The 18,315-nt window shown below is 37.2% G+C and overlaps 1 protein-coding gene across 2 annotated transcripts; it reads right to left on the minus strand.

The window, feature by feature from the left end:
- Positions 1–8,336: 8,336 nt before the first annotated feature.
- On the minus strand, positions 8,337–15,430 carry scdb (stearoyl-CoA desaturase b). 2 transcript variants are annotated; one of them, XM_034030999.3, is made up of 6 exons: positions 15,182–15,430; positions 14,752–15,020; positions 11,700–11,830; positions 11,337–11,542; positions 10,349–10,581; positions 8,337–9,254 (listed from the first exon to the last, which is right to left on the minus strand). In XM_034030999.3, exons 1-6 carry the CDS (start codon positions 15,202–15,204, stop codon positions 9,061–9,063), a joined length of 1,056 nt encoding a protein of 351 aa, XP_033886890.3. In that variant the 5' UTR covers positions 15,205–15,430; the 3' UTR covers positions 8,337–9,060. The 2 variants fall into 2 exon arrangements, with proteins under 2 accessions (XP_033886890.3, XP_033886891.3); XM_034031000.3 differs by having other exon boundaries at positions 15,216–15,429.
- Positions 15,431–18,315: the final 2,885 nt, after the last annotated feature.

Below are 18,315 nucleotides of genomic sequence, written 5' to 3' on the forward strand. Positions count from 1 at the left end.
CAGACATACAAAAGCATGCGATAACTGTAAGTAGGTTCTTTACATAAAAATGTATTTTATTGCCTTAACAATATGTAGTACCTGTAGCAGTGAACCTGTCACGTTTGCTTTTAATAGACCCTGTATGTGCTATTGCCTCCTAGTGGACGGATCAAGTATTTCATATTTTAGAAGCCCAAAGTTGACCCCGAAGTTTAGTCAGTAATATATAAACACAAACTGGGATAGATACAATATACCAGGACAAGGTTTGTTTTATTATTTTTGTATTACATTCTTGTTATGATTATGTACATTGTAGTAAGATCAATCTTACAAAAAACATTTTACATGTGCAAAAACAGCCCAGTTAAAATAAAGGGATCAGCTATATAAATGTGTGATATCTACACAAAGGACCAAGAGAGAATTGGATTTGGAGCTAACTTACACTGCCCTAGATCATCTCATTCTCTACGTGGGACATCTTAACATCTGCATTATCGTCTGTTAACTTATATGGGGAATATACAAATAATTATTAGGTATTAAATAGGCATAATAATTCAAACAGAATTTGGAAGCTAAGGCTCAAGCTAGTTTAAAACATAAGAACACAAGAGGCCTTGTCCCATCCTAGCAGACTATTTGTCCTGACTAAGGGGGTCTGATTTAATAAGACAGAATCTTATTGATTTTTTAATGTAGTGTTGTAAATTTTTATATTCTGGTAGTCTATTCCATGCATGTAGGTGGGTGAACACATTACCCCTGAGCAATTAAGGAATCCAGGGTATACCAGATCAAATCCAATATAAATATAAAAAAAAAACCTTCAAGGTACTTCTGTTTACCAAGCTTATAAAAACCAAGAACTATTAACCCTTATGTAAAGATTTTATTTTTTAATGCATATACCTCCAATGAGGATGCACACAGAAAATATGTTATGTTTCTGTAAATCTCAAGAACTCCACTAGATGGTGCAAGAAACTTGCCAGTTTTCTATTTTTGTGATAAACTGGGTTTGATATGACAACCATAGCACGTTTTTTAGATTCCTAACGTTAATGCTTAAAATAATCTATAGTTTCTTTCATTTTATTAAGACGTTGGGCTGTAACATCAGTATATAAAATAATTAATAAATACATACGTGCATTCATACATACTGTACTAGCACTGCATGTAAACAAATAATTCTTATTTTATTCTTGATATGGCCACACACACACAACTTTAATACTACAGAATTTATACCAAGCAGTGTAAAAATTAGAACTGTGTTGTACAAAAAAAAACTATCAAGATCCATAACTCATGACAATAAATGTAACCAATGGAAACTTATATAATAGGTAGGGTATTATTTTAGCCTGACTAAGATAAGAAGAACTTGGAGAAATAAACTGGCACCACAAAAAAAAGGAAAGATCTGAAATGTGATAATGTAAGGAATCTGATAGATTGGCACAGTTTCCATTGAATATTTCCTCTGGCTAGTCACAAACAATTCAAATCAAGCTATTTCACACAGATAATAAACAGGCTTGCATTTGGAAGTCCTGCAGTTTTGTTTTTTTCAAACATTGCAGGAAATATAAATGAATGGAACATAGAAATAACTGGTACCTCCCTTTGTTGAACTGTCTCCGGTCTGCACAAGACAGAATTGAATACTGTGAATCTAAATACAGACCTTTAACTTGATATGAATCCTGAGGATGATGTTTTGCCCCAAAGATGCCCAATGTGAGCTTGCTGGCACAGTGGGCTAAACTACTACCCTGAATGGCATGGGGTGTTCAGTTTAAAATCGAGGTGGGAATGGAGGTTAAGAAGTTGCCCAGTAAATCAATCCCATGCAATATGAAAGCTGGAACCCAGCACTCCGTGTGACTAACAATATGTGGGTTAAAGTTTACTGGGAAGCACTTTCATTCCACCACTGCTTCTGATGATGTGGTTAACATTTTGTAACACTGCAAGTACAGAACTTATGGCACGATGATGCTTACTCAGTTTATCAAAGATTTCACTAGAATTTTTTGCCAAACGAACAGCAGATATCTGCTGATCTTTTATTCAGGATATGATGACATCTCAGTTACTTGCCTTGCCAGCTGGCAGAAATAAGACAAACCAAACAGCTACAGCAATCCTTGTTAGCGTGGACAGGCATGTGCAGGGGCGGCGGTTGGGAGCGGCTGAAGCCACCCCAAAGTTGAAGGTTATATTTCAACAGTGTATCAGTGTGTTTCTGCTACTTTTCTATCAAAGAAATGGGCCGGTTTTGTTACGTTACATTGTCTGTAGGATTTTTCTTCTTTGCAGCGCATTTTTACAATTGCAACACGCAGCAATATAATGTAGCAATTATGCAAGAATACTATAGTTGAAAATTGCAACTTTGTATATAACTGTGTACCAAACCAGACTTAAACAAACAGCACACATGTATCAATTTTACAATCTGCCCGCTCTGCTTAAAAATCCGTATGGTTAAAACCCCAATTCAAAATAATAATAAAAAAATCTCAATTGAAGGACTAGGACTATGATTAGCATCAAATTTATTACCAAATTACTCCGAAGAATAGATCTGATTACCAGAGCTAGCAGAAACGTCACAGTGTATGAAGACTAAAGCGTTTAAATAAATATGATCATACATGCTGTGTGAGCCCTGGGCTGGTGTGATTGTAAACGATCCGCCCCAGACAGGTTAGCATTCACACAGGGCAAAAAGAATCGATCCGCACCAGGGTCGATTGCCCAAACGAGCCGATACCGCCTATTTTTTTCGATATTGGATCGTTTGCTCTAAGGCCCCATTCACATGGGAGCGATTGGACGCTCTCTTGAGGTGTTTGGAGTCGCCGGTTCGCACCCAGCCTCGGCCCTGTTAAAACAGCACTTACTTCATACTGCACTGTAACACTTGTAAACTATGTTGGATAAAGGCGTCTGTTTCTTCTTCTTCTTCTTCTTCTTCTTCTTCTTCTTCTTCTTCTTCTTCTTATTATTATTATTATTATTATTATTATTATTATTAACAGGCACTTAATCTGCATTATATTGCACCATAATACTGAAGTTTTGCGAGACATTGACACTATACGTGCCCACGCAACGTAGCTTGTAGCCCTAGACCCCCTCAGCCTCCTCATCGCCCTTATCAAGCAAAAATCATCACGTAGGAACGGGCCAGTAGGTACCTACTAGCCTACAAACCCCTAGATCTACACCCCTACCCCTAAACCTAATGTCTACAAGTAACCTAATATCAACCCCTAAACCTAACTGTGTTTCTATTAAAGTAATTTTCACTATTATTTCAATACTTCTTTTTAGCACCCTCTAGCGGCTACTATATCCGACGTCCATTAAAGCGCTTGATCCGGACCTACTCTACCTGTTGGGAGGCTAGTAGGTACCTACTGGCCATTCCTATGGGGTGATTTTTGCTTGATAAGGTTCCATTGAATCGACTGATCTCAGTCATACTTAACTGTGTTAACGAAAACATTTAGGAAAATCAGACCACTGGTTCTACTTTGAGAAACATAAAAAATAGGACACTTTATGATGGCTGTCACAACCTATATGTTTCACCGAGTTGTTCATTCAAAATGCAATAAGAACCAAGTCTGTACCCAACTGTGTAACTGTACATAGGTGATTTGTCTGGAAATCAGTGACTTGAAGGTAAAGGTTTTCCACGATCCCTGTATGTCACTTAGTTTAGTGTGACAATGACCTCCATGACTTGAAGAGCAGCCTGTATATTTTAGTACACTTCACCTGGGATTTAAGGGTGTCACTATTAAAAACACCATACAATCCCACTTTCTCCTTCTGGCATGGAACATTATCTGTTTTACAGATTAAGGTAGTTGCATGATTGGGAGGCTTTGCAGCTTTAACAAGAATACAGTATTCCAAGGTGTGCCAACTAAATGACCAGCACTGGCTGAATCTGCAGTAGTCTTAGGCAAGTTGTCATAACAAGCTCTTAAGAAACTACTGTATTGCATGACTGCCTTTTTCCATACAGGAATTGAGAGGAAAGGGGACAATAAGCAAAGTTAAGCATGATGTTGCCATTGACTTGAAATATTTAGCATTGACTTGAACTTGTTTCTTCATCTCTATTTTAATGCAGGTTTGAATACAAATGAAACTATCAATATATGTATTGTGTTTTTTTTCTGTTAGATCTGGCTTTCAAAAACAAGGTAATCAAAATGAACATTGTTGCAAGCTTCTGGCAACTCAAGATTTGAGATCTACCAGAAATGTCAACAAGAATAAAACTTTGAGCATTCCTCTTTCGAATTGAATTAATTGTGTTGTTTCCCCTATTCTTAAAGTTCACAAATATTTATTTGTACATTATATTAAGAAGCGTACCTTTAAACCTATATATATATATATATATATATATATATATATATATATATATATATATATATATATATATATATGTTACCAATGAATAAAAACAGCACAACCTCTTTTTTTCTCTTCCTTGGTAGCTATAAGTTTCAAGACATCATGTATAACTGTATACCAGTTGCATCAGGAACACGACTATTTGGGTAAAAGTGATGTAGCTGCAGTCAGGTTTCAGTTATGCCTTTGGAGAACATAAACAAACCCAACAGCCAAAAAGGTTTGCAATCTGATAACAGGTTGTGCATAAAATATACAAACAGCTTCATATTGTAGACTATGGGGAAACATCTGAAAAAAAGTGTCCTATAGCATTTTGTCGTTTTAGTAACAATTCGCAGTTCCTACAAACTACAAAGGGTTTAGTTACAGGAAACGAACTGTTGAAACACATAAACAGTTTTTGTGATGATGAGTACAGTGTTCGTTATATTTTGATGCTGCTATGTACACGAAACGTTTTGAGCAGCTTTTAAGCCAGCATGCATGGCACAAAGCTTATGTAGGAAAATAAATAAACCCTGACATACTTCATGGCTATATTTTTACTGCAATAAATGCCTTGTTCATCTCGCTGACAAGTGCGGGTTAACACGCAGATGTTTGATGAGAAATAATACTCCTGTCATACCAGCAGCTAGGAACATGCCGACTCACATAGCAGAATTCCCGTCTTTCAAATTAAAATACGAAATGACCCTTTCTGATTGGCCAAACGTGAATCAGACAAGAACTCGGTCTCTCTCTCGGATTGGATCAGACGTTGTAAGCTGTTGTGCCTGCTGAACTTACGAGGGGAGTTTTTGACCGACAGTAACCTCGTCTGTTAACTCATGTAACATAGCAAGAAACGGTAGAGGGAGGGGAAAGCGTACAATACAAGTTTAAGAGCCAATCGAAATTCTAATTTTAGCCTCTCCAGTTGGGTGTGCCTGTTATGTTTCCACGGAAATATTTGTCAGGGATAACACCGTATTTTTACGTGTGGGTTGCCGTGTAAGATTGTGGCTTTTGTCGTCTGGGGAAATATACACTCCTCGTGTTTCTGATTTACACGAGTGAATTATATTGCATATCTGTTCAGAGATCAACACAATTTAGTCGCATTTCTTTTTTGTAGGTCAGCAACAATAGCATATTTAACCATAACTTTAGCGGTTCATCATTCTGTATGAAATTATTTTTCTTAATGCTAATTCCATAATTATAATTGTTATTAATAAACTGAATAGATTGCTAGTTTGTCTTTAAAAAAAACGAATTATCTGCTTGTTTGCTACATTATTGCTCGCTTAGAAGGACCATAAACAAAGGTTAACATTAAGAAACAAAAGTATTGGATGCAATCCAATTATACCTGTATTGCTGTGTGTTTAATTGCAAATAGGACCGGTTCTGAATTTTGCCAGAACCTATTAGAAGTGTTTATTTGTAAATTAAGCAGCTAGTTTGGCAAGGGTTTCAGTAACACCAGGCACTTCATTATAATCTCATGCAATATTCAGATACACTCGCTGTGAGCAAGACTATCTGTCTATGTTAAACACCTCACAGGGCTGGTCATAAGTGGGCTGTTCAGTAGGACAATAGCCTGCATGCATACTGGCTTCATGAACCTTACGACTGTGTGCCCCCCCCCCAGTGCCCACAAAAAAAAAAAAAAAAATCCAGTCTTCAGATACAGAACATGGTCCCTCAGAGTAACCCCAAATAGAGTCATTCACTTTTTCCCCCACCCATCTGCCATCTGAAATATGCAACAGCATATTCATCATGCTAGAATGGGCGTTTAAACAGGCACCAGCTGATACTCCACTTCATTCATACTGGAAAGATACATCCAAAGATAAGTCCAATAGTTTGAATAAGATTACCAGAATCAACAGTTGCTGTACATCTTCTGTATTTATCAGTCCTTCCTTGATACGTGGCATGAGCTGAATATGCCTTTCAAATTTAAAAAAAAAAAACAAAAAAAAAAAAAACACACATTTATGGAAACAGAAGGGTTGCAAACATTTGTAATGTGTTGACAGTAAAGGGGAAGCTTTCTAAAATTATGGATCTTCCATTTCCAAATAACATTTGAAACAGTATTTCACTCCTATTTGCATGAAAGTGGTCATTAGCATTTTACTCTGAATTCAATAATGCACATTCTCCATTCATTCTACCAATCACCCAAAAAGATAGGACAAAAGTACAAGGACTTTTTTTTTTTTTTTTTAATTTGCACCAAGGAAAAAAAACATTACCAATCATTACAGGGAAAAAAAAACAAAAAAACAGTAGATACATTTCAACTCATTTACCATAATTACAGTGCATTAAACATTCCCCAAATATGCACCCTCCAAAGAGTTAAGGCATTCATAATTCATTTAGAAAGAAAACACTAACATTGCACTGCAAAAACATTGAGCAACAGTAACTCAAACAAATTTATTGTTTAGTTCCAAATATTTCTGGAAGGAAAGCTACAGTACACAAAATTGAAGAGACTACCAACATCGCTCCAGTTAGGGTTTTGGGTCAGAGTAACTTACTTTTAGACACTGCAAGTAAAATGTATTTTGGTCGAGTAAAATACAACATTACCTTGAAGTCATGAGAACTTGTAATAAATACTGTACTTTAATGCTAACTTATGGAGCATGCATTAACTACAGCCTTACATTAATTGTAATGTTACTTTGAACTACTGTACAAAAAACCTCTATTTTTCAATGTCTAAAACACCCAGTACACAGCTTATCGGAAGCGCTGACTACCAACAATAATAGTCAGATATTTTTCGAGAAATTATAAAAAAAAAAAAATTTGGATCCATGAAAACTATCTAATAATCTGGTTGTTTTGGAGTTTAATAAATGCTATGGTTAGACCTCAGCTGTGTATCAGCTTTTACCTGCAATCACTAAGACAGTCATTGATAAAGCATCCAGTTTTGCATTTAGTCTTAAGCAGAAATGCCAACCATGTATTTGGAGTCAATTGTTGCAATTTTGTTTTCCAGGAATCAGACTCAAGGCTGGCACCTCTGATTAAGTTACACAAAAGTCCTACCTCCAGCAAGAAAACACCCCACTCTTTCCTTTGTTAATGAACACACTGTGTGTGTGTGTCCCCCCCCTCCTTCTGCAGTATGGTAAGCTTCTGTAATGTGCCTTTCATTTCCATGGGAAACTGGCTCACAACATCACTGAAAGTAGGACCAGGAATGGATTAATGTAGTAAGGCATTCGGCACAGTTTCCTGACTGATTCTGAACAAATCATTAGAAAATCCTCCAGAAAGGAGAGGTGCTCTTAATTCCCCAACCTGTTTCGTTCAAGTATGGCTAAATAAGGTCCCATTAAAAATCAATGGGAGTGGAAACCTTTTCATTTGTACGTGCCACTTTACACTAGCCATTTCCCAAATTATAAATTTCACACTAACAGAGTTCGCTGATCCATCTCAAAGCGAGTGGCCAATGACCTGCAAATGATATACACTGGTCTGAAAGGACATGTACAGTAGTATCAGTCAATGGGCAGTCTCTCATTGAAAGACAATACTGACATAGTATTGGACATCAAATCTTGTCTTTCATTTAAGACCCTTTCATAGATAAATTTTTTTAAAAAATCCACACTAGAAAGAGCAGCACTTCATGAATAGAACATTTCAATATCCCTTGGCATGCACTGTAAAATCACAATACACCACATACACAGTGGATTAATTGCATGTTTATTCAAGGGTCCTGAACAAAATACTGCTTGTGAAGCTTCCCCCCCCCCAAAGTAAACATTTGTTTACTCTGAACCAAGTCATCCCCCCCCCCCCCCCCCAAAAAAAACGGGTATTGTACAAAAACAAAAAAAAAAAACCACCCAACAACCCCACAAGGATAAATAGCCTATTCATTAGCATGCACAAGTTTTTTTTTTAAAACTTTGGCTAGGCCTGTCAGTTTAAGTGCAATACTACGTTTTTAATAGGAAGTGCAAGAGTACAGTAGCTTTTTTTTTTTTTTTTTTTTTTTTTTAAATACAATTACTATAACTAACCTGGTTTATTGGTATTGTTTTCAATTTGCTGTGACCAATCTTGAAGGGTCAAAATCAGGTCAGGCTACAGCTACTGATTCCACCCATATGTTTTCTGTATGCATTTATTTTTTTATTGCAGGTTTACAGTATTTCATTGTGAATCTCCAATGAGCTTCCAGATTCTAGACTAAAAATTGGTCTGACTTCCTAAGCTGTAGCTTGACAAACATGTTTGTTGCCCATCCCTCACTGAAAAGCCATTCACCAGTTCTGCATTTAAAATTTGCCTTAGCTCTTTAGGAGAGAGATCTCCTTCCAAATCTGATCTCAATTATGGACTGGGAATCTCTGCCTTCAGAGTCTGCTCATACAGGCATGAGGACAATGTGTTCTCTCCCCCAACCAGATGGGTTCTGTTGCTGCATTACCAAAAAAAAAAAAAAAAATTTAAAGCTTGGTATTAATTTTACAGAACAGGCGTTAATGATTTCTCATTACTAGGGGTGAACATTTTGGCGATTTCACAACAGAGCAACCCTCCCAAAAAGCAACACTGTAACCGGTTTGTTTCCCGCAGTCTTCAGGTTCCTCAGCCACTCCTCTGGATCCCTGTGCGCTGTACACGAGCCTGGATGACTTCGCGTGGCACTTTCTTGCAGTCCTTGGCCAGGCCCACGAAGCACATGAGGTCAATGAAGCAAGTGGTTAGGTTCAGTTTACAGCCAAACTCACTTGTGGCATAATCAAAAGGGAATGTGTGGTGGTAGTTGTGGAATCCTTCCCCTGAAAAAGCAGCAAACACCAGCGTTATCTCTGGCTAAATCATACTATAGTGCTATCCCTGGTTAATTATTTTCCAGTACAAACATTATTTTTAAGATAATATAACAGTGATCCAGTTGTGGGGAAAAAACAAGGAGTTACTAAATGCTTATGAAGATTTACTATGCTAATGACTCAACACTAGAAATGCCACATCAGACTGTTTTCGCTTTCAAAATTTAAATTACTCTGCTTGTGTGAAAGATAAACTCTCGACTTCTCCTAAATACATGTAAAAAATACCGATGGCGTTTGAAAGGCAGGATTGCAAAAAAAAAAAAAAATAATTTAATCCCCTCTACCTAAAATGCCCTTTTACAACACATGTTTTTATTCTGAATAGAACCTAAAATACTCCATTTTATTTTTTATGTGCTAGCCTGTTCTCTCTACTAGACCCGGCAGCCATCAATTCCTTTGTTTTGTACAAGGAATGCATCAGGGAATATCAGTAGGAGAGATTATGTTGAAGCTATCCACAGTGCTTCGGCAGAAACATTTTGATCAGAAAACTGCAAAGCAGCAGGCTGCAGCAGCTCAACTTGGATTCTATGCTGCACAGTGACACACGCAGGAGAAAACATTTTACTTTCATTTTAAAATTAAACTACTTTTGTATGTATATATACCTGTTTCTTTTGACATGTTTATTTTTATAGTTTTTCATTTTCTGAAGTAGTGCTTTACATGGAAGGAAGTTAGAAAATAAATCCTTTTAAGTTCGGTATGATGTGCTTGAACTTTTCAGTTGTATCCGATAGTTTGTCTCTCGTTTTAATATTAATGTTTAAAATGCAACCATCATAAATGGCTGCCGGCAGCAGTTCCAGTGTTAAACAATTACTAATATTTGTCATACAGAACGGGTCACAAGGACTCCAGTGATGGGTCCTGCTCTAGGACACCAACATCCAACCCCTTGCTTCATAGTTGGAAAATGCACTCCATTAAAAATTTAACCCTGAAGGAGCAGAAAAGATTAACACTCTTTCTGTGTTTTAAAAGGCTGAGTGATTATTACCCAAGGAAGCATTAGGTATTACAAATAAACATACCAATGGCACTGAATGCGACGAATCTGTTCTCTCTTGGGTTGATGGTAGCGTCATACGGTCTGTTCCCCCACATGTGGGCGGCGCTATTCACCAGCCAAGTTGCGTTGAGAACCAGAGCATACCTCAGGAGCCCAGGAATAAAGTAACCAACCCACAGAGACTCTCCCCACAGGAACCAGGGCACCATCATGGGGACCATGAAGCACATGATCAGAACAGAGGGCTTGTAGTATCTGCAACAGACAGAGATGATGCTTTGAACTGGAAAATTACTGGGTTTATGCCCACTGAACTTTCATAAATGAGGCACTGTAATAATAAAACAAACAATAAATCAAATAAAACTGGATCTTAGTCAAGTTTAACTATGATGTCTAGGACAGTCCTAACCAGGTAATTAGCTCCACTTCTGTTGTGCAAGTGTGCATTTGATAATATTTAGCAAGTATTTATTTTATTGGCTGTGACCCAAGTTGTCAATAAAATTAAGCTTTTTTGCTCTATAAAACAAAGCTAATATTAAAACTGCACTAAATAAAAGCTACTGTAAGCTTGCTTTGTGCTTTAAAATGGCAAGACTTGAATTTGGTAAGGTCAAACAATTAGGCTATGAACACCCCTTCTAGAATTACTTCCACATCGTCCCTTGAACTTGAAGGGGCATTTCAATACAGCTGGATAGTGGAAAGTGGAAAAATGTTGCCATAATCTTTCATTATTTTCCAAAGCCAATTTGACCAATGTATCAGCAGTGCAGCATTACTATAGTTATGAACAGCTTGGAGGCAAAATATCCAACACCCAGTACAGGGAGAGAACCCACAATTCATATTCAGGAAATGTAGAGGGTTTTGTACCACACTTCAATTATTTAACCAGACCACCAAGTGGCTGAAAAAAGATATGGGTTAGATAACAGTAGAAAAGAAAATAGTTACAATAAAACAATTCATGAAAGTTAGGAAAGTTAAAAAGAAACAGGTCCTACTTTCTTTGAAACATTACAACTTTATCAGCCTTCAGGTCTGCAAGTTCCAGCGTCTTCCCCTTCTCAATCACATCCGGGTGCTTGCGCACTAGAAGCCAGCCAATATGACTGAAGAAAAACCCACGGAGAGCATTATGGGGGTCGGCATCAGTCTCTGAGAATTTGTGATGAACCCTGTGGTCCCGGGCCCACTCGTAGATGTCATTCTAAAAAACAAAACAGGAGATTATAAAATGGAAAATGTTACAGTTTTTTCCCTATTTTCTTTAGCTCTGGGTAATGTAAACACCGCCATTAAATAAAAAGGTATGTGTACTGTTGGTGCATCTGTGTCAAATCTAATCTACGACTCAAACTGCTTACCTGAAAAGCCATGGAATTGGCAAAAGCCAGGAAGATCCGCAGAGGCAGTTTGGCCTTGTAGGACCTGTGACTCCAAAGACGGTGGGCCCCAGCTGTTATTCCCAATGCACTAAACAAAAAGCATACAGCAGCTGTGGTGGTGGTGGGGGGGGGGGGGGGGGGGGGAAAGAGAGAGAGAGAGAATTTAATATGAAACTGTACAGCTTTTGACCAACATCTTTGTAGATCCATAAAACTTCATCCAATGTCAATTTGCACGTTCAGGTGTATGTCTCGGAACAAGTTATACATCCATACATTGCCGATCTCGGATGTAAATACAAAAATTAGTCTACAATAGCTTGAAAGTGTTAAAGTTAAAAAAAAAATGTCCTGCCTAGCTTGATAACAATTGGACAAATAGTTCAGATCAAGGAGTGCAAGTGAGCAAGAGGTCAGGGTTGCTGTGCTTTGGGTGCCCAGTTGAAGCACCACCTTAGGATCTCAAGGGCTGACTATTCAGTTGACACAGCTATGATTGAGATCTTGGTGCAACAGGACAGTTGCGATACTGTACCCGAACCTCAAATAAACCTCATGCTAGATGTATGTGTAGTCCAAGGATGACCTTTGGCCAACCCCAGATTACATAGGATTCAGCTGAAGAGAATGTCTGGTTGTCAGAGCCAACTGTAAATTGAAAGTTTAGAATGTAGGTTTATACTAGCGAGAAAGATGTGCTAAACTGAGGCACTCTGTATATCATTAGACATCAAATTAGTCTAGTTCTGGCATCGGACTTCTAGCTCTGTACAAGTCTCACAGTGAAAGTTCATAGCCATAGAGTAATGCAGTTATTATAGAGCTTATATTAAAAGGGGTGCATCAGGAAAGTTCATCCAGTGTCTCCAACAGCCAAGCCAGACATTGAATAGCAAAACACTAAACCACCAGATTCACTGCTGGCCTCAGCAGTGCCTGCAAAGTGGCATGCCTAGCGATTGCACCAACATGAACCATTTAGCTTCCAAAAAAACACAAAAAAAGCCCAACCCATCAGGCAACACAGAATGAGTGTTTTAGAACAGATTCTGAAAGAAACCGTGCAGTTTAGACTGAAGGAGGAGTCCGATAGTCCCATTTTAGCTGGGTATCCTGGAGTAAATTATCTGCAGCCACACAGAGCATGGCATAGAATACTAAAAATTATGACTTCTGTCTGTCAGTCACCAAATCTCAAAACTAAAGTAGCTTATGGTGGCACACAAGGCATGTGGGAAGTGTCTGACCAAGATAAGTTTCAGTATACTTGTCCAATCCTGTTTTCAAGGTTAGGAGTGGAACTTTTGTACAGTTACAAAAGTTAGGCACAAACTTTGTTCCCAATTGAATTAAAATTACCTAATTTGGTTTGTACAACTACACAGTAAAGTGTGGGCCTGCAGATACCAGAATACAATTCTAGTTTGCATTGTAATACAATTCCTTCTGCCAGAATCAAAGCCATTCCAAATGCCTCTAAACTACTCACAACACTGTATGGTGGAAGACATCATCTGTGACCATGAAGTATATTATAGCACTGGGATCCTGAAAAATTAACAGATCCCGACATGGGAGTTAACTAAATATATAAGCATGTTAATGGATTAAATGTACAGTAGTTTGATATTCATGAAACTGCCATTGGTTTATTAATGCCTAGAATACTTCATGCATACAAGGCAATGCTTTTTGAAGAGGGACAAACATTTTATAACTGTACAGATACTAATTGTGGGTGGCCGCTATATCAGAGGCAACAGGAATTCAACCTTCCCCTGGAAATCCGACAAAGGAGTTGTATGCTGGTTTGCCAGGACCTATAGAATGAAATATCCTTTTAACTCCATACAGGGAGGAGTTAAAAGGGATTACAGGTGCAGGGTAAAGGATGTGCAGCATGCAAACCAGCAATGACAAGAAATATGAGAAAGCTGGTAAGCATGTGGCACCTACACCTCAGCAAGCAAGAACAGCCCTGACTAGACTAGAACAAACAGACTGCACTCCCACACCTAATACTTGTCTTGGGTCATGAGGCTTCATCTTTTTGTTCTAATATTTTCCTGACAAGTTAAATCAGTAAAAGTCAAACAATGAAATGCTGTTGGATTTGTACTTTTACCAGGCACAGTACTTGCGATTTACCATCCTTGCAATCCTATTCTTTCATCAAGCCCTCAGTAAACTGTTTGTGCTGTGAATTGAAATAAAACATATTCTATCAGAATTTACCAAATTTGTAGGCAGCAGAACATGGAACATTCAGATCTTCTGTTGGCTCATTTCAACAAACCTGTTACTGAACTATAACCTTCATGACTTGAAACAAAAGGGATGGCTTGCTGTGGACAATGCCCAGCCATAGTCAAAACAATTACTGTTTATTATCAAACATAAAAAGAGATCCACTGTTCTTACATCAGCTATACATAAAATGTGACTGCTTGCCTTGTTGAATTGCTTTTGGTCACATGAATCCAGATCCATTACATCCAACAAATAAAAGGGGTTTAATGCAATATTTACTGCAATGCATTTATCAAAGCCTGATTCACCACTAGTACTTCACATGTTTTTGTTCCTTTATAGGAAAGCAAAAAACTGCCCTTATAAAACCAACACATTTTACTGTATTGGATGGTTTAACGGATTATGCAACATTTGTTGATTGTTAATCCAGTAAACAAATATATTTGTGGCATCTATTCCCATGGCGTTTAATTAGAGTAAAACAAAATGTGTTTTCTGACTCGCACTACGTAATGTCTGAAGTTCACGTTTGTACACGCCAGCCAGCACAGTGCGCTGCACAACACCCTACGCAGTATGAATATCTTTCGAGCAGCGAATGTGCAAATGTATGACAGTTCTGACTAAGCACTATCCCCGTTTGTGATAAAACTACGCCATTAAAAAAAAAACACACATGTACAAGCCATTTTGAATTACATAAATGTTCTGTTAAAAAAACGAGAACGCAGAACATTGTTTACATAAAAAAGCAAAAAAAAACCTCTTTTGTACTCACTCCACGCCAAGGTTGAAGCAGCCGTATAAGGTACAAGTGTAAATCCGTACACTGCGCCTGAATGCAACAAAAGCATCAAGACAACATTTCTCCATACTATTTTCTTGGGTGGTTTTGGACCTTCTTTTTCCTTATACGTTTCGTCAAACACATCCTCCACCGTAGACATCTCCGAAGCAACCACGCCATTTCTGTACACAGGAGTACTTTTCTGTTGTGTTTCATCTTGAACTTCAGTCATTTTGAACAGTATTCTTTTTTGATACGAACTGAAAAAGATAGCAGACATTTTTATTATTTTTGAAGAAAAACGGACAACGTTACAGAAACAGGAGAACATACATAAAAACGCATTGGGTTGTATTTTGTTTTTATTTGTATCTGGTGATTCTATTTGATTAAAAAAAAAAAAAAAAAAAAGCATACGTACTTGTGCATAAAATATAGAACCATTCAGAGCTAACCTTGATGCTGCTGTGCGAAACCAGACAATAAACACGTGCAGTCTCTTCTTCACCTTTCCTTGTATCACGAGCTAGCGTTAACAACAAACAATAATGACTTCTTTCTGTGCCGGTAGTGCTCCCCAGCTCAATGAAGTGACGCTTACGTATACCTAGTGCTTCTAATGTAGTTTTGGGAGGAGGTTATAAAGACCGTCATTGGTCGAATAGAATTTGGTGCCACCTTATTCCGCTCGCCCATTGGTCCACTCTGATCTCCTGTTCACGTTTTATACTTTTTGTAATTTTCTTCTCCCTGAACACGAGTTCTGATACACAGCTGTATTGTGTTGCACAATCAGATCTGTCTTTTTGTTGCTAAAATTGAATAACGTAATAAAAGAGATTGTGATGTGGAACACTTACAGATCAAGTCGTTATTTTTTTAATCGGTTTTGAAAGAGTCAATGCCCTGAAGTAACCCACAAAACCAAATTAGGTCATCCTGAATATTCTTCAGTCCTACAGCGCCGGTCAAACCTCAGTACAAAGTTTCTGTTGTATAGTAATATACTGCACATTGATGCTTTAACACTTAGAATTCTACTTTCTAAGTTGACTAGCATTTCATACCGTATACATATGCAGTATACATGTATCCATTGTGAAATCATGATGGCATGCACATTATATATATATATATATATATATATATATATATATATGTGTGTGTGTGTGTGTGTGTGTGTGTGTGTGTGTGTGTGTGCGTGCATGCCATTATGATATATAATGAATACTGATCATTTGTATTATTAAAATTATTCTGTCTAATATAAAAAAAAGGGGAAGTCGAGGTATGCAGTGCAGTCTCTGAATGTAGTGTAGTGTAAAGTAGATTTCTAGATATTCCATCATCCACAAGCATATGAGTCATAATATGTCATCACAATACCTGCTCTTGCATTTTGTAGTTGTCCATAGATTTACACTTAATAGCTGAAGATTCAGGAACGCATTACAGAACATTTTAAGTATGCACATTTGTGTACATAAAGCCCAGTGTATTTAATATATTTTCATTGCAATGTGTATTACAGCATGAATCAATGGACTACATGGCACTCAAGTAATTAAATTTGCGGGATGGTGATTTATTTCTGGGAAACCGTTATACTCAGTGAGGAAGGTATCTGAGTTAGGATTAAATGATATATACCTTGAATTGAAAAATAAACAGTATACTGAAACAAAAATAAGAATCCACCCCACACCACAATTAATAGTTTTGATATATTATGAATTAAATTGCAGGTCATTTTAAACCATCCTTTGACCCCGCTGAAAAGCACACAATACATGCGGCACAATGCAAAATCACTCTGCTGGGAAAATGGCACAAGAATATGATTCCTACTTCGAAATCAGACAGAAAAAATGCCTTCCTCTGTTCTCTGATCTTAGGCCAATTGGTTGCAGAAATAAACTATATATATATATATATTCGTACAGTTTTAGTTGGCTGTATGTCATTTGTTTTATTAAGAGTTCCACAATCCCTCCCATTGCATACACACAGTGATTGGTGGATGTCTGGGCTGAATTAATACACCCACCTGGCTCTAAAGAAACAATTATGAAACAGAGAAATATGCTGTAAGAGAGCATTTCCAGTGCATGTAGGCTTACACCAAAGCCTGCCAAAGTTATTGCTGCTCAAATATTTTGTAATAATGTGTACTTAGTTTGTAACCAGTCCCTCATTATTTCAGTGAGATCATTTACATAAGCAAAGGACCAAAGTTACAAAGTTTTTAATTTCTTCCAGTTTAAAGTTTGTACCATTTCTACTAAGAAACCATATAAATGCACATTAACAATTATATTTATTCCCTTTGCAAAAAAGTGATGCCTATTTTTCACATTCGCAAAAGCTTAGAAAATCAGGCCCATGCGAACACTTTTTCAGAGGTTTAAAAAAAAAAAAAATTCTTCTTAATTTTATAAAGCTTAAGTCAGAACTGAATATGCCATACATCTGACATGTTATCTTGGCATTCCTACATGCTGAATCTGCCTAGACATGCACATGTATTATAGCTTCAAGAGGTGTCCTAATTTACACTATGTACAGTAGAATATGTACAGTATCTACAGTATATTTGTAGCTCCAAAAATAACTTGACACTGTGAGTAGTGTGCATATATAGATTATTAAAAATACAAATTAGCCTAAAAGTTAAAGCGATTTACAGAAATTAGCAAAATATAAAAGTATATAAGTTATAGGCAATAAAATACAAAACAAACACATATATACAATATATACAAAATAAATATAAATAAAGGAGAATCAAAAAGATATATAAATCAGAATTCACAAATAATGTAGTAGTAAGTGGGCTTTGAGAAGATGATGGAAAGCAGTAAAAGACTGAACAGTCCTGAGGAGAACTGGTAGCTGGTTCCACTACAAATCATAGATATATAAAGTGACATCTGTTACACTGGTCTGAGTTTGGCTCTACAAAAGTGGCTGGTACAGGCGCAGTATCATACATGTCTATAGTGCATAAAAACAAGTGAACCTATTTATATTTTGAACTTCTGTGAACTTCAAAGTGTTTTATACCAGCCGTGAATGTTTTGGAGTAACCTCTAAGGCACTTTACCACATTACAAATGATTTCTTAATCTGATGACTGATTTACGCACATTTGCTAACTATTTTCTGTATGGGGTTTACTGTTGTTAAAGACTGACATTTAGTCATTTATTTAGGGTAGGTGTCACATCTTGTTTTCAGAGACGGCTTTTAGAGAACTGTCTAGTGCAAAGTTCTAATGAAAAAGACCGTACTTGCCAGCAAGTGCATTTCAGTCTGTTAACAAGAAGGATAGTGCAGGTCAAGCTGTGGCTTCTGGATAATAATGGTCAATTATTATCAAGGGCCTTTTCCTGTGATGTGTCAATTCAAATGCCAAGATATAGCAAATGCGCCATCTAGTGGAGGGTTTATTGCAGTAGGAACAAAACACTGCACGGCTATGGCCAAAGGTTTTGCATCACCTAGAATTTTAGGATTGAGATGTAATTAAAAAAAAAAAAAACTACATGAACATAA

Source organism: Acipenser ruthenus, chromosome 13 (genome assembly GCF_902713425.1).
Source record: "Acipenser ruthenus chromosome 13, fAciRut3.2 maternal haplotype, whole genome shotgun sequence".
NCBI classification, from domain to species: Eukaryota; Metazoa; Chordata; class Actinopteri; order Acipenseriformes; family Acipenseridae; genus Acipenser; species Acipenser ruthenus.

Coding starts and splice junctions, on each gene's coding strand:
- scdb (XM_034030999.3), bottom strand. CDS start 15,204: ATGGTTCTATATTTTATGCACAA. Junction 11,831..14,751: donor TGCTTCAACCTTGGCGTGGA/GTGAGTACAAAA, acceptor CCACCACCACAG/CTGCTGTATGCTTTTTGTTT. Junction 11,543..11,699: donor CCAATTCCATGGCTTTTCAG/GTAAGCAGTTTG, acceptor TTTGTTTTTTAG/AATGACATCTACGAGTGGGC.